Consider the following 14,922-nt stretch of genomic DNA (forward strand, 5'->3'; position numbering starts at 1 on the left):
AGGTGAGGGAGCTCTCTGGGGTCTCTTTTATAAGGGCACTAATCCCATTCATGAAAGCTCCACTCTTAAGATGATCCAATCACCTGCCAAAGACCCCACCTCCCAATACCATCACAATGAGGGTTAGGATATTATCATATGAATTTTAAAGGAGACACTTACATTCAGTCTATACCGTAATAAGTTTGGTAAGTTTATGTTAAGTTTGGTGTGTTTTTATTATTTTGATCAGTTTGTAAGAAAACTGTAATCATATACTGTGTTCACATCTCTTTCTATATATCATAAGTAAAGAATATTTTTCTTAAATAAATGTGGCCCATGTTCACTTGACTCTATGTTCCAAAATAAGTGCTGAGCCTGGAGTGCTGTATGGCCCAGAACAGAGTCTTGCCCAGGAGGCCTGGGACCTAAGGCAAATCAGCTATGTTGTAGAGTCTTCATTAGTCCCAATTTTTCACATAGTGGAATTAAGGTAAAATAGATATTAAAAAGTGACTTTTAAAATTAAGCTTGACGGTGGAAATTGGAAAGTATTCCTGCTTGCTTTTTCAAGGTAAGGTGGAAAAGAAGAAAAGGTTATTTCAGGTAGATTGCATTTAGGTGAATTTTTCATTATTTTAGCATCAGCTCATAGGGGAATTAACTCCTTCCCCTATTTATGACCTCCAGATGCCTAATTTCTTTGAGCAAGACAGACTGTCTCAGCCCCCAAAGGGACTTGGGAGTGATTATTTTTATTAATTCTATTCTGGAGATAATTGTGCCAAAACATTAGAATCCAGGGGCAATATGGCTCTTTTTTTCTTCTTTTAATTCTGTTTTTATTTTTAGGTAATCTCTACACCCAACATGGGTCTAGAACTCAGAACGGTGAGATCGAGTTGCAGGCTCCACCAACTGAGCCAGCCAGGCGCCCCAGGGGCAATATGCTTCTTTCTTTGAATATTCAGAACAAGAATTTAAGTGAAAAACTCATTTTAGTTGGGGGTGGGCGGTGGGCAGGGGGGGGGGGGGGGGGGGAGGAGGAAGGGTTATGTAGCCATCAGATCCATGGGAACTCCTTTTTGATTATGTAATATGTTTTTTGAAGAGGTAAGGCACACTGATCAAGAAAGTATCCACCATATTGATATTTAAAAATTAATAATAGGCAACCTGGGGCCATAGTGAGACTTTGCTGCCTGGGATGAGGACCTTTCTCCCTCTTTTTTCAGCAAATTCACTGGTCCCAGCTGTCAGCTTACCCCCCACCCCGAGTGGGAGTGTAGCACAGAGCAGTCTCAAGATTCTACCAAGAACATTTTGCCATGATTGAATAGGAATCCCAGATAAAAATGTAAACCATCGACCTGTTCACTCTGATATCCCTGAAAAGGAATCACCATTGAAGCAAAAGCTAAGAGAATTAAGACAAGAAACAGAAGGATGGAACCAAAACTTCTGGGCAAACCAAAATTTGACTTTTCATAAGAAAAAAAGAACTTGTTCACTCAAGACTAAAAGCTTAAGGCCTGGGAACTGAAGCAGAATCAGGTCAAACAGCGACATTGAATGAGGGAGAAATGGCTGACTTTTACAGGAATTTTTAAGTAAAAATTTTCAGGAGCACATGTATTATAACAGAGACTGGTACAGCCCAATTTTGCCATCACCTTCTTCATGGGGAAAATAGCCCTGGAGGTGATTTGGAACAAGCTTAGATTGAAATAAAAAAGAAGACCAGAGCCTACCCTGACCCACCCATCCAGTGTCCGAGTTTCCACAAGAAGCAGCTGGTTTAGGAACTCATATTAAGAGGGTTCTAACAACCTGTAAGTGATCTGTGAAAACCTGTAACCCCCACACCTTCATCATGCAGGCCCTGTGTCTTATGTCAGTGAAGGTTGGGTTGGGAGAAAGTGGGTCCTGGTGAGCCATGGGCCTTCTGGCTATGTGCTGACTGTGAATTCCAAGCTGCCTCTTGGTTACAGATGTGATATTAAATAGAGCCCAAGCACTGTGAAAAAAAAAATCTTAATTGACATACAAAATATGTGAAGGATCACAGGAAATAAGACTACTCTATCAAGATCCTAAAAAAAGCTATCTCATCTGCAATTTTGAGTCTAGAGAATTGAGCTAAAGCTCATGCTTATCTTAAAAAGTAGTCATGCCAATTTACTGTTTCTGACTATGTCTATATTTAATAAATTCCTTATTTCAACATATATTAGTTCCAAATCGGAGCCTACTCTATTTATCCCAAAGAAGTTTCAATGTAACCTCTAATCTAACTTAGTTCTTTTTTTTTTTTAATTTTTTTTAACATTTATTTATTTTTGAGACAGAGAGAGACAGAGCATGAACAGGGGAGAGGCAGAGAGAGAGAGAGAGAGGGAGACACAGAATCGGAAGCAGGCTCCAGGCTCTGAGCCATCGGCCCAGAGCCCGACGCGGGGCTCGAACTCACGGACCGTGAGATCGTGACCTGAGCCGAAGTCGGAAGCTTAACCGACTGAGCCACCCAGGTGCCCCTAACTTAGTTCTAAATGCTTTTGATTTCTTAATGCATGATGTTGATAAATTTTTATATTCATAACAATAGCTAACGTTTATTGAGCACTTACTGTGTATGTGGTAGTATACTTTATAATGCATTTATTTTAATATAGATACTAATATTATCCCCATAATTCAGATACATTTATTCATTTAACAAATATTTATTGTTCTGTACTACTCACCAGGTATAGAGGGTGAGCAGTTAAGAAAAAAAAGGAAAGTCTCTGCCCTTGGAGTACTTTCATTCTGGTGGACGAGATAAACAGTAAAGGAACAAATACATATATTTTATGTGGTGGCCATAAGAACGCTCCTTGCAGATCTCCAACAACATTACTGACCAAGGGTTCCAGTTCTGGTGCACTGCAACCCCCATCACTACATTTGTGCCTAGGCTGCCTTCCACGGTCAGCTGCCAGCCAATGACTGACTGTCACAGTGACACTAAAGTGGAACTGTTTCAGGGAAACGCAGGGCCTCTCTTACAGGTGACTTTGGCTCCAGGATCTTCCAACAGCTTTGCTGCATCTTCCCTAGACTGTATGGCAGTGTGGGGCAAGTCCATGCACTTTCATTTGAAGTCTCTTGGCTCTCCCAGCCTGCTAGACTCCTTCCCCTTCTTCACTCTTTTTTTTTTTTTAAGTTTATTTATTTATTTTTGAGAAAAAGAGAGAGAGAGTGCAAGCAGGGGAGGGGCAGAGAGAGAGGGAGAGAGAATCTCAAGTAGGCTTAATGCTCAGTGCAGAGCCTGATACAGGGCTCAATCCCATGACCTGAGCCAATGAGTCTGAGGCTTAACTGCCTGAGCCATCCAGGTGCCCCCACCATTTTCACTTTTGAGGGCATTTTTCCCATTAAATTCTTTCAGATATAACCCCATCTTGGCATCTGCTTTTCTGAGGACCCGGACTAACATGTTATGTTAGGGGGTAACAAGTGCTATTAGAAAAAATAAAATAATAAGTGTTAGAAATAGATGCTCAAATAAGGATGGTAAAGGAAGGTCTCGGGCAGAGAGGTAGCACTTGAGCACATAAAGAATTGGGGAAAACTGATGCACAGAGTGAAGTAAATTGCTTGAGATGACATCACTGATTGGTGGTAGATCAGTAGATAGCTAGCACCTTCAAACAACTGCTTTTGTATGTTATTTGTAGGTAAGTGATGATAAAGAAAGTGTAATGGGAGTATCTGTTTAGATGACATTTCACATTACACAATTGTGTACATGCAGAATCAGAATCTACTTCCAAAGATGTGAGGAAAATCCTGCAGAAACCATAGCATAACACAATTAATTCCTGTACTGGCTAGCCCATATTTCCTTTCATCCTGCTTCATTCTGGTGTTCCCATTTTGCCCTGTTCCTTTGTATTTATTTTGCTAGTGCTGTAACTTCTATACTAGTTTTTTCAATCAACAGTTTTAAAATAGGGTATGACATTGAGTTTATCTTTTTTCCTTCTTTTTCCGGTCTTGTTTCCTGAAACATCTCCATCTCCTACAGTGCCTAAGTTGGCACTGAAATGTGTTTCAAAATATAACACAAGTTAGAAAACTAAGCACATTCTTTTTGGATCTTAGCTATATAACATCTTAAAATTAGTATATTCCCCCTTTTTGCCCATATAGGCCAAATCTTCCTATTGATGTCACATTATATTGAGAAAGCAGAAGAACTTTCTATTCTAGGTTAAAATCTAGCCCTTCCATCTAAGGAATTCTAAGAGACACACCCTATTCTTTATCTAATAACACTCCAGCTTAAGCCAGGGAAATCTTGACACAGTTTTACTTACTTTTTTCTTAGTTTTTGAAAGTTTAACTTTTTTATGTATTATAATTTTCTAAATATTCTTTGATATATTTATGAAGTGCTTTGATCAGTTAGTTCAGAATCAATTCCCCTTGCTTGCTCTTTCGGCAAAAGCTGGCAATCTTCCATCTTTCATAGAAAGCGAAGTGCCCTTCTTCCTACAGAGTAGAGCACGTGGAGGTTGAAAGTATTTTTCATAAGAAAAGAATCATTCAAAGCAACACTTTCCTAAGCTTAATAAAAAGCAGTCGTAGCTGAGAAACTGCAATGATGTCATGCAAGTTTTATCTTGCATAAGCAGCAGAGTGAGGAAATTCCAGAATTAATAAGTCTGCTGGTACAGCTGTGCCCTGAGTTGGAAAGTTCAGGATGTTCTTTTCATACTCACGACTGGACATTTTGCTCCACATTAGCCTTTGTGAGAATAATTGGCTCTCTCCATTTCCAAGCTGCTAAAACATTTATAAATGGGCCTATTTAGAAAATGTAAAAGTTTAAATGGATTCAATAAATGGTCATTTTGACTCAAAATGATTGTTTCTATTTGCCTTGATTCTGTAATAGCCAGTAATTAGTTATTTTAAATTATCAAGTACTTTTGAATATTGAGTTAAGAAATGCAAAATCCTGACTTTGAGAAATGATTGAAGAGAGTGGCCTTTTACGGATAACTCTAGTTATTAATGTGGCTGTAGTTATTATCTAGAGAACAATTGGCCAGCTGATCATCAGGAAATTGGCTTACATAAAATAGGAGATATAATTTCATGATCCGGAAGTCTGTTGAACAGTATAATGGAAATTGAGCGGGTTCCCTCTAAAGTTTTGAAAAGCAGAAAATATTTTCATTTAAAGGAATGGCTTTGGCGTATTATCACACTAGATGACTTCTTTCAACCTTATGGTTTCTTAGTGTCCTGCATTTCTTTCCTCTTTCTTTCCTCCTTTTTTTGCCTTTATAGGGGAAAGAAAAGGAAGATGACACAGATTAAAAGCAGAAATGAGCAAATTTAATCAGAATGCACTTTTGTGTTTCTCAAATTTCAGAATTAAACATGCATGTTGCTTGTTTTATTTAGTTCACTTTCAACACAGTCTGAAAGCTCAGCTTCCTCTGATCATGAGTGCCTGAAGGACTTTGAAGGGATATTTGGAAATTGCTCAATTTATAGCTATAGTTTCCCCAATTGAGATAATGGAGATTTATTATTATTTTATCTAATGTAATAAAATAGTTTAAGGCTGAATTTTATTCTGAAAGACAAGATGAACAATGACTTTTTAGAGCATATATTTTAGAGCCAGACTTATCAAGTTCTTTCCCTTTTGAGCTAGAATTAAGCAAATCATCTGAGTTCTCTAAGACTTAATTTTTCTATATACAATTAAGATTACTTATAATACCTTTCTCACAGGATAATTATGCAAATAAAATATTTTGAATATATGTTAAAAAGTCTTTATAAAGCCATGAGTATAGTGCCTGGCACTTACTAATCCATCAATAAAAGTTATTTTTATTCTTTTACTTTTTCTTTTAATTTTCTTTCTCCTTTCTTCCGTTGTTCATGTATACAAATCTGGCTGGAAAAGATGCCACAGTCTTTTTGCTGTTCTAAAAAGACTATTCTGTTTCTTCAGACTTTGAAATATTTAGCTGTTTTTCAGGTCAGTGGAAACCTAGTCAAAATTGCTTTCAAATTCTCGATTGTGTAGCAACCAGAGTGTGAAATTTTGGCATTTCTAAAGGTGTCAGACAGCTGAACTAGAATTAATAGATACTTCCAGGAAAGGACGAAATACAATAGCGAACAGAGTTATTCCATCATTTTGTATCCAATCCTAAAAAAAATATTTAGGATTTTCCCTTTTTAAATATTCCTTTATGGTACTGGGGGGTCGGTACTGTTATCACTGGGCCCCTTTTGGTGGTTGACAGAATGGGGATACTGAACATAGAGTTTAGTTATTTGGAGATAGCTGAAATCATGCAATAAAATTTCAATTTAATGAAAAATAGTAACTCATCTCAAAATACTAATAAAAATTAAACCATTTCATCATAATGCATCATAGAATATGACTCATTTTTATTTTTTAAAACATTAAAAATGGACAAAAAAAATGGTATGGTGGGAGCCTCACATCTAGCTTATCACAGATGCCAACATTACTATTTTAAAACAGGTAAACACCAAGACATAAGTAAAACTAAGTTATATTTTAAATACACATTTAAAGATATATTTTAAATTATACAAATTCTCTACAACTTCGGTATATGTAAATACAATACTTTGATATTGCTACTTTCTAGGGATTGCATTTTTTCGTAAGCAATTAAAAAAAAATCTCTCTGCCTTCAAGTCTAAAGGATGATTAAAACAAGCACCAATTTTAACACTGCATACATAGATTCTTTTTTAAATATGTAATGTTGTTAGGTGGCATTGCTTTGACTATGCACTCTCCTGCCTAAATTTAGTCTGGTGCATAGTTTTCTGTGGATGAGACATTCCTTCTTTGGTATAAACATCTATTACAGAACTCTTAACTAAACTAAAATGACAATTGATTTTTATTTCTTTTTTAAAATTTTTAAATTTTTAATTTTTTAATGTTTTTATCTATTTTTGAGACAGAGAGAGACAGAGCATGAGCAAGGGAGAGGCAGAGAGAGAGGGAGACACAGAATCTGAAGCAGGCTCCAGGCTCTGAGCTGTCAGCACAGAGCCCAACGCAGGGCTTGAACCTACAGACTGTGAGATCATGACCTGAGCTGAAGTCAGACGCTCAACCAACTGAGCCACCTAGGCGCCCCTGATTTTTATTTCTTACTAGCTCAGTCTTATACACTTCCTCTATCATATTTAAAAAATTTTTTTTGATGTTTATTTTTTTTCAATGTTTATTTGTGTGTGTGTGTGTGTGCGTGTGTGTGTGTGTGTGTGTGTGTGAGAGAGAGAGAGACAGAGACAGAGCGCGAGCAGCAAAGGGGCAGAGAGAAAAGGAGACACAGAATCTGAAACAGGCTCCAGGCTCTGAGCTGTCAGCACAGAGCCCAACGCAGGGCTCAAGTTCATGAATCACAAGATCATGACCTGAGCTGAAGTCGGATGCTTAACCAACTGAGCCACCCAGGCACCCCTCCCTCTAAAATATTTTAAGACACATCTATATATTAGTTTGAGCCATTCATACCAATATGTTCACATATATCAAGATTGATACGTTACTACATTGCTTTCAGATACTTTTGTGCTTATCCATTTCTTATTTTCATTTGTGTTTTATAGCATATACTCCCTAGTACTTAAGGACTGAATAGAATTTAACGATTCAAGGAAAAAAAGTCACTAATTCTAATTATATTTTCTTCCTTTGTATGTATGTGTGTGTGTATATATATATATATAGGTATATATAGGTATATATATATAGGTTATATAGGTAACCTGGTGATTCAAAGCCAGTCAAAAATTACAAGGTAGTTTAGAAATTTTAAGAATGACTAATGAAAAGACTTCATCCAGATGTGCTATTTTATCCTGGTCACCAGAAAGGAAGAACCCAACCCTTTCCTCCATAAAAAATGTTTGTGCATCGTCTTCCATAGCTTTCATCCATTAAATAAAACTCCAAATGAGTCTAAATATCTTGCACTGCACTTTGATTCTACATCATTTTGAAAATTTGTTCAGGACTAGCAAATATTAAAGGAAAAAGAGATGAAACCTTTTGTTGTCAGTTACTCTTCTGGACTTTCTCAATGAAAAGGCTGGATTATTTAGACCGAGTGAAAACAACATTATGAATAAAGACAAGTGAGTTGAAAGTTTTTAAAACAAGATTTCAAATTGTTTATTAGTGTTTGAGATGAGATCGAATTTAAATGTCATAAAAGGAAAATTGCTAAATTGCTATTAAATTATTGCTACTAATGAAGAGTGTAAGTGGATTTGCCAGTAGGTAGAATAATAAAACAGCAACATTTATGGTTCGAAGTTTTTGCGGCACATACAACTTTCTTTTCATAGGTCTTCTGTTTCTGGTACAGTGGTATCCTCTGTAGGTTCAGTTGTTATCACTATAGGAATATTCTCAGATATCCATCCCTTAGGAGTCCTGTTAAAGGACCGTCTGCCAGAAAGAGGATTGGCAAAACCCATAAACCTGGGATCTGTTAGGAGTAGTAGCTCAAAATCTGGAACCTTGAATTTAACCATCTTTGATGCTTTTTCAAAACCTCCAAATGGGGTGGCAACTCTGTGGGAAGTGAAAAACAAAAGGATATATTAATTAATTTTCAAATTCACTTGCCAATAAATAGAAAACAATTTAATTCATGATTTTATGGGCATGTCGTTATGTTATATTCTTTGTATGATTTTCAGGTTTTGATCTCTGAGTCAAGCATTTTTTTTTAAGGACTATGCTTTTAAGATAATAAATTGGTGTAAATTCCTTTGTATGTACTTTTAGTTGATGACTAAATTATCTATTCCTTACACCCTGAACTCCCTGAAAACATTTCTTGCCTTTGTGCCTTTGCTACCAGTGTTTCCCCTGCTTAAGATATTTCATCCTTGCCTTCTCTCCACCTGTGTCCGTCTTGTGGCCTTTAAGTTCCAACTCCCCTCCAATTATTCCAGCCCACACACCCTTCTTTAGCCAAATTCCTGTAGCATCCATTGCTTTATGTCAGTTATTTGGTGCTTACGATATGGTACTTTGTATTGTTAGCTTTTTTTTTTCATAATATGATTTGGTTTGAATTTGGGTTTTAATAATGTGGTTTGGTATAATTTGTGAATTATAAACTCTTTGAAGACAAATAGTATGTCTTTTGTATCTTTCTAGCTCTACCTCAAAACTCTCAATATTCTGTTTTTCTTTTGAATAAAGACCAACTTCTTATCTTGGCATTCAAGGTCCCACATAAAATTCTAGCTGTGTTTGATTTAGCCATTAATTTATTTATTCATTTAGTGCCAGGCACATTTTCAGTGTTAGGGGTATAGCAGTGAACAATGTAGTCAATGTTTGAGCCCTTATATTCTAACAAAGGAGACAGACAATAAAAAAATAAACATATAGACAAAACATTCAAGACTAATGAGAGCTATGCAGAAAATTAAAGTAGTATGATATAATAGAGCATAAATGAATGACTATATAGTCAGGGAATACTTCTCTGAAGAGGTGACATTTAAACTGTCATCTGAGGATGAGAAGTTAGCCATGGGCAGTACAGTTGAAGCACATCAGCATTTCAGGAAGAGGGAGTAGTTAATGCAAAGAATCTAAGGCAGGAATAATGTTCGGGAAAAGAAAGAAAGCCTACATTGGTAGACCAGTAGGTAAGGGGTTGGTAGAGAGAAGAGAGGACAGAGGGGTGTATTGTACGGGACTTTGTCCAAGTAAGGAATATGAATTTCATTGTCAGTGTGAAGGGAAACACCGTAAAATGTTAAACAGGGAGTAGTGTAACCTGATTACATTTTTGTAAAGTTTACTCTGGCTGCTCTTTCTCTGCAAACAGATTATAGGAGGACAAGAGTGAAAGGAGAGAAGACATTGTGACAATTCCAGTGAGACATGATGGTGGCTTGGATTTCAAGTGTTTTCCATGAAGATGTAAAGAAGCAGGTCAGGGGCGCCTGGGTGGCTCAGTCGGTTGGGCGTCCGACTTCGGCTCAGGTCACGATCTCGAGGTCTGTGAGTTTGAGCCCCAAGTGGGGTTCTGGGCTGATGGCTCAGAGCCTGGAGCCTGCTTCCGATTCTGTGTCTCCCTCTCTCTCTGCCCCTCCCCCGTTCATGCTCTGTCTCTCTCCGTCTCAAAAATAAATAAACATTAAAAAAAATTTAATAAAAAAAAAGAAGCAGGTGATTTCAGGATGTGTTGAGCAGAGTCAACAGGATTTTTTGATAAAATGGATAAAAATTGTGGGGGAAATAAAGAAACCAAGAATTGGTTTTATGTTTAGAGTTTTAGCAACTGGCTGGTGGAATACAGAGAGGAACAGGTTGGGTATGTGGGCGGAAAACAATTTTGACATCCTAGTGGAAGGTCAATCATGCTGGTTTGCCATCTTCTCTTTCATGCACCCTTTGTTCCAGCCAAACTGAATGCATGGCTTGCTCTTCACCTTATTCTCTCCTACTTTTACTCATACTCCTTTTTGTTGGTATACTCCTACACTTCTTGCTACATTTCTAAATCTCCACTAGGTTATAACTGTAAGTTCTTTTTTTTTTTTAAATCTTTTTTAACATTTATTTATCTTTGAGAGAGAGAGAGAAAGAAAGAGTGCAAGCGGGGGAGGGGCAGAGAGCGAGGGAGACACAGAATCTGAAGCAGGCTCCAGGCTCTGAGCTATCAGCACAGTGCCTGATGTGGGGGTCAAACTCACAAACTGTGAGATGACCTGACCCGAAGTCAGATGCTTAACTGACTGAGCCACCCAGGCACCCCTATAACGTAAGTTCTAATTTGCACTTCCAAATTATCTAGTTCTTTAGTATGTTAAGTAACATACATAGCTTTCTTCTGGAAGCTTTCTCTGATCTCCCACAGCCAAAAGTAGTTCTTTCCCCTCTAAGTTTTCATGGACTCTATCTTTACCTCCCATCTCACCCCATTTCCTATTTTCCATTATATCCATTGATATATCTGCTTTATTTTTTGCCAAACTGTACTCCAGGAGGACTGGAATTCTCTCTCATGTATCTTTGTAACTCATTACAATATACTTGTGTACTGCATTGTACCTAGAAGATCCCCATACACATCTGGACAGTGCAACTGGCAAGACTATACAGATTCTCCAATAATGTGGAAATTATTTTAAATCCTGGAAGAGATCTGATTTTCTTTGTAGCTCAGTCACTCTGTGATCTTTCTTGAATATCTTAATTTCTGTGTGGCAATAGTGAGGGGCCATGGACTCTAGTTAGGTAAGGAGAAAGTGATTGATGGACTTTGAGAGATGGGATGGCCTTAACGTGTGGGGCTAAAGTATTATTGAAGGAAACATGAAGAAATGAAAGGTAAAATTACAATGTGATAGAGAGTGGAATGCTTTGAAATTGAGATTTTGAAAGAGACACAGGTATTGGTGATGATAAACTTTAAGAAAAACCAAGAGTGACTGAGGTGGGATTGAGAAAGCTATCCTTAAAATGAAACAAAGTCTTGAAAGGGTGGAGAGTTCAGTGGCTCGTACATGGATCCTGAAGCCACAAAGAAGTAAGACAGGAATAGTACTGGGGAGGAAGACAGGGAGCCAGACACTAAAATCTTCAGTGAGGGGAATGTCTACAAAATGAATAGATCACACTCAGATATCACCTCACGCCAGTCAGAGTGGCCAAAATGAACAAATCAGGAGACTATAGATGCTGGAGAGGATGCGGAGAAACGGGAACCCTCTTGCACTGTTGGTGGGAATGCAAATTGGTGCAGCCACTCTGGAAAACAGTGTGGAGATTCCTCAAAAAATTAAAAATAGACCTACCCTATGACCCAGCAATAGCACTGCTAGGAATTTACCCAAGGGATACAGGATTACTGATGCATAGGGGCACTTGTACCCCTATGTTTATAGCAGCACTCTCAACAATAGCCAAATTATGGAAAGACCCTAAATGTCCATCAACTGATGAATGGATAAAGAAATTGTGGTTTATATACACAATGGAGTACTACGTGGCAATGAGAAAGAATGAAATATGGCCCTTTGTAGCAACGTGGATGGAACTGGAGAGTGTTATGCTAAGTGAAATAAGCCATACAGAGAAAGACAGATACCATATGTTTTCACTCTTATGTGGATCCTGAGAAACTTAACAGAAACCCATGGGGGAGGGGAAGGAAAAAAAAAAAGAGGTTAGCGTGGGAGAGAGCCAAAGCATAAGAGACTCTTAAAAACTGAGAACAAACTGAGGGTTGATGGGGGGTGGGAGGGAGGGGAGGGTGGGTGATGGATATTGAGGAGGGCACCTTTTGGGTTGAGCACCGGGTGTTGTATGGAAAACAATTTGACAATAAATTTCATATATTGAAAAAAAAATGAATAGATGACCTCAACAATGGCTGAACAGATAGTACATGGTGTCACATGGTATAGAATCTCTGTCTTGTTTCCCATAATTTTGTCTTCCAGTAATTTGCTCCTCTGAAGAGCAGCATGTTTTATTTTCTATTGCATCTATATTCAAGATGACTCACCTTATGATATTTTCCCCAAATTGCTGTGTAAGATATGGATAACAACAGGTCACTGATTGGTTCAGTGACCTCAGCCTAAGTTAGTACTCAGCAATCATATCAGTATAGACTTTCATGTCCAGAGTCTAAAACTGTTACTCTGGAGGTATAAGAGAGATCAGGTTTTGTTTTTTTAATTTTTTTTAATGTTTATTTATTTTTGAGACAGAGAGAGACAGAGCATGAATGGGGGAGGGTCAGAGAGAGGGAGACACAGAATCCGAAACAGGCTTCAGGCTCTGAGCTGTCAGCACAGAGCCGGATGTGGGGCTCGAACTCACAGACCGCGAGATCATGACCTGAGCCGAAGTCGGCCGCTTAACCTCCTGAGCCACCCAGGCGCCCCGAGAGATCAGTTTAGAAAGAACTTGAAGAACTTAGATTATCATTCAGGTCCTTTATGATTATTGAACTTCAGAAGGCATAGTGATGATGAAAGCTAATATTTATTGATTGAGTACTATATACCAGACACTTTTTAAAGTGCTTCTCAAACTCTCTTGGTAGGGGAGTCACATTGGGATCTTGTTACAGTGCATCCACTAATCCAGTCAGTCTAGTGTATATCCTGAGATTCCACATCTCTAACCAGTTCCCAGGTTATGCCATTGATACTGGTCTATGGATCATACTTTGGGTACAAAGGCTTTACATGATTTTTTCATAAATCCTCACAACCTTATAAATTGGTTCTACTTCTATCCCTATTTAATAAATAAGCCTGAGATACAGCTAAGCTAAATGACTTTCTCAAAGTCACCTACCTATTAAGTTATAGAACTAGGATTTATACCCAGGCAGCGAGACTCATGGGAGCCCTGCTTTTCTAGTCACTATCCTATACCACACCTTGACAAGAAAATTTTTAAGGAATATTGGGCCTTCTGAGATCACTTTCTAAGTAGAGATGTGTGTTTAGGACTGTCAACCTACCTGGGCTTTGTCTAAGTGATATAAAACCAGGTTGCTCTCACATTCACGATGCAACTAGCTGATTCAATATCCCACATTTTGTCATTTGATTTACTGAACTGAAGGGTCTTTATGACTCAGATTTGATTTAAACTTCTTATTCTTGGATGTCAAAGATGTCCAAGACAATATTTTATCATTTTAGAAGCTGGCTATTATATAGCAATAGTTTGTTCATTTGAGATTCATTCATTTATTCATGCAACAAATTACTGATGGTTTATTATGTCTAAACACCCTATCTGTGCTAGGAGTTCAAGGATGGAAAGATTGCCGTAGGTCTTACAGACAAGTAAAAAGTGAAACACGGGGAAGAAACAACACATCATTGAATATGACAGTTGCTCCAAGGGAAGAGTATCTATGCAGAGAAGCTTAGGGTAAAAGCACCTTAGTCTGCCTGGTTGGTCAGTAACCACTTGTTAAGAAGCCTAGGGTAAGGACCAGCTACATTAATTTGTATGGTCCAATGCAAAATAAAACCTTAGAGATTCGTATTAAAAAAAAATTGTTAAGAATTTCAAGGCAAAGACAGCAAAGTACTGAAACCCAAGCAGAGCCCTTCAAAACGTGGGCACCCCAGGTGACTGCACAGGCTTCACATCTATTTCTGGGAGTTTAAGAATACGCACATGCTCACACAACTTAATGGGTAATTATTTCACAGTATATACACATATAAAGTCATTATGTAGTACACCTAAAACTAATACAATGTTATGTGTCAATTATATCTCAGGAAAAAAAAATGATTAGCCATGAGTTGACTGTTTAAGCAGAATGGCTGTTACATAGAGGTTCATTATATCATCCTCTCTTCTTTTGTATATGTTGCATATTTCCCATTACTAAGTTGTTCTGCTTGTTTGTTTAAAAACAATATATGTTTATCCATTGGATGCAAGAGGCTGGAGTTGAACATTTCCAGAATTAGGCTGAATTTGTCCAATTCTTAAAAAACCTTAATTTCAGGGGCACCTGGGTAGCTCAGTTGATTAAGCCTCTGACTTCAGCTCACGTCATGATCTTGCAGTTCATGGGTTCAAGTCCCATGTCAAGCTCTGTGCTGACAGCTCAGAGCCTGGAGCCTGCTTCACATTCTGTGTCTCCCTCTCTCTCTCTGCCCCTCCCCTGCTCACACTCTGTCTCTCTCTTTCTCAAAAAAGAATAAACTTTTAAAAAAAAATCTTAATTTCAAATCTTTATTTCAGAATGAATTTTGCTCATTTATTTATTTTTCTAAATCAAAGAGTAAATGTTCTTCTGCCACTGAAATCTAACATTTGAGTTTGACATTTAATGAATCACTTTTTACCTTTTT

The 14,922-nt window shown here is 37.7% G+C and overlaps 1 protein-coding gene across 1 annotated transcript in view; it reads right to left on the reverse strand.

Moving 5' to 3' along the window:
- Positions 1–8,189: 8,189 nt before the first annotated feature.
- Positions 8,190–14,922, reverse strand: part of MYOZ2 (myozenin 2) — a 41,519-nt gene continuing 34,786 nt past the window's right edge. Inside the window, exon 6 of the mRNA XM_040474972.1 lies at positions 8,190–8,626. Coding sequence (XP_040330906.1) covers positions 8,392–8,626 — 235 coding nt within the window. The 3' untranslated portion in view covers positions 8,190–8,391. The remainder of the gene's footprint in view (positions 8,627–14,922) is intronic.

This window comes from Herpailurus yagouaroundi, unplaced genomic scaffold, assembly GCF_014898765.1.
Source record: "Herpailurus yagouaroundi ecotype Mexico unplaced genomic scaffold, PumYag 28, whole genome shotgun sequence".
Classification (NCBI taxonomy): domain Eukaryota; kingdom Metazoa; phylum Chordata; class Mammalia; order Carnivora; family Felidae; genus Herpailurus; species Herpailurus yagouaroundi.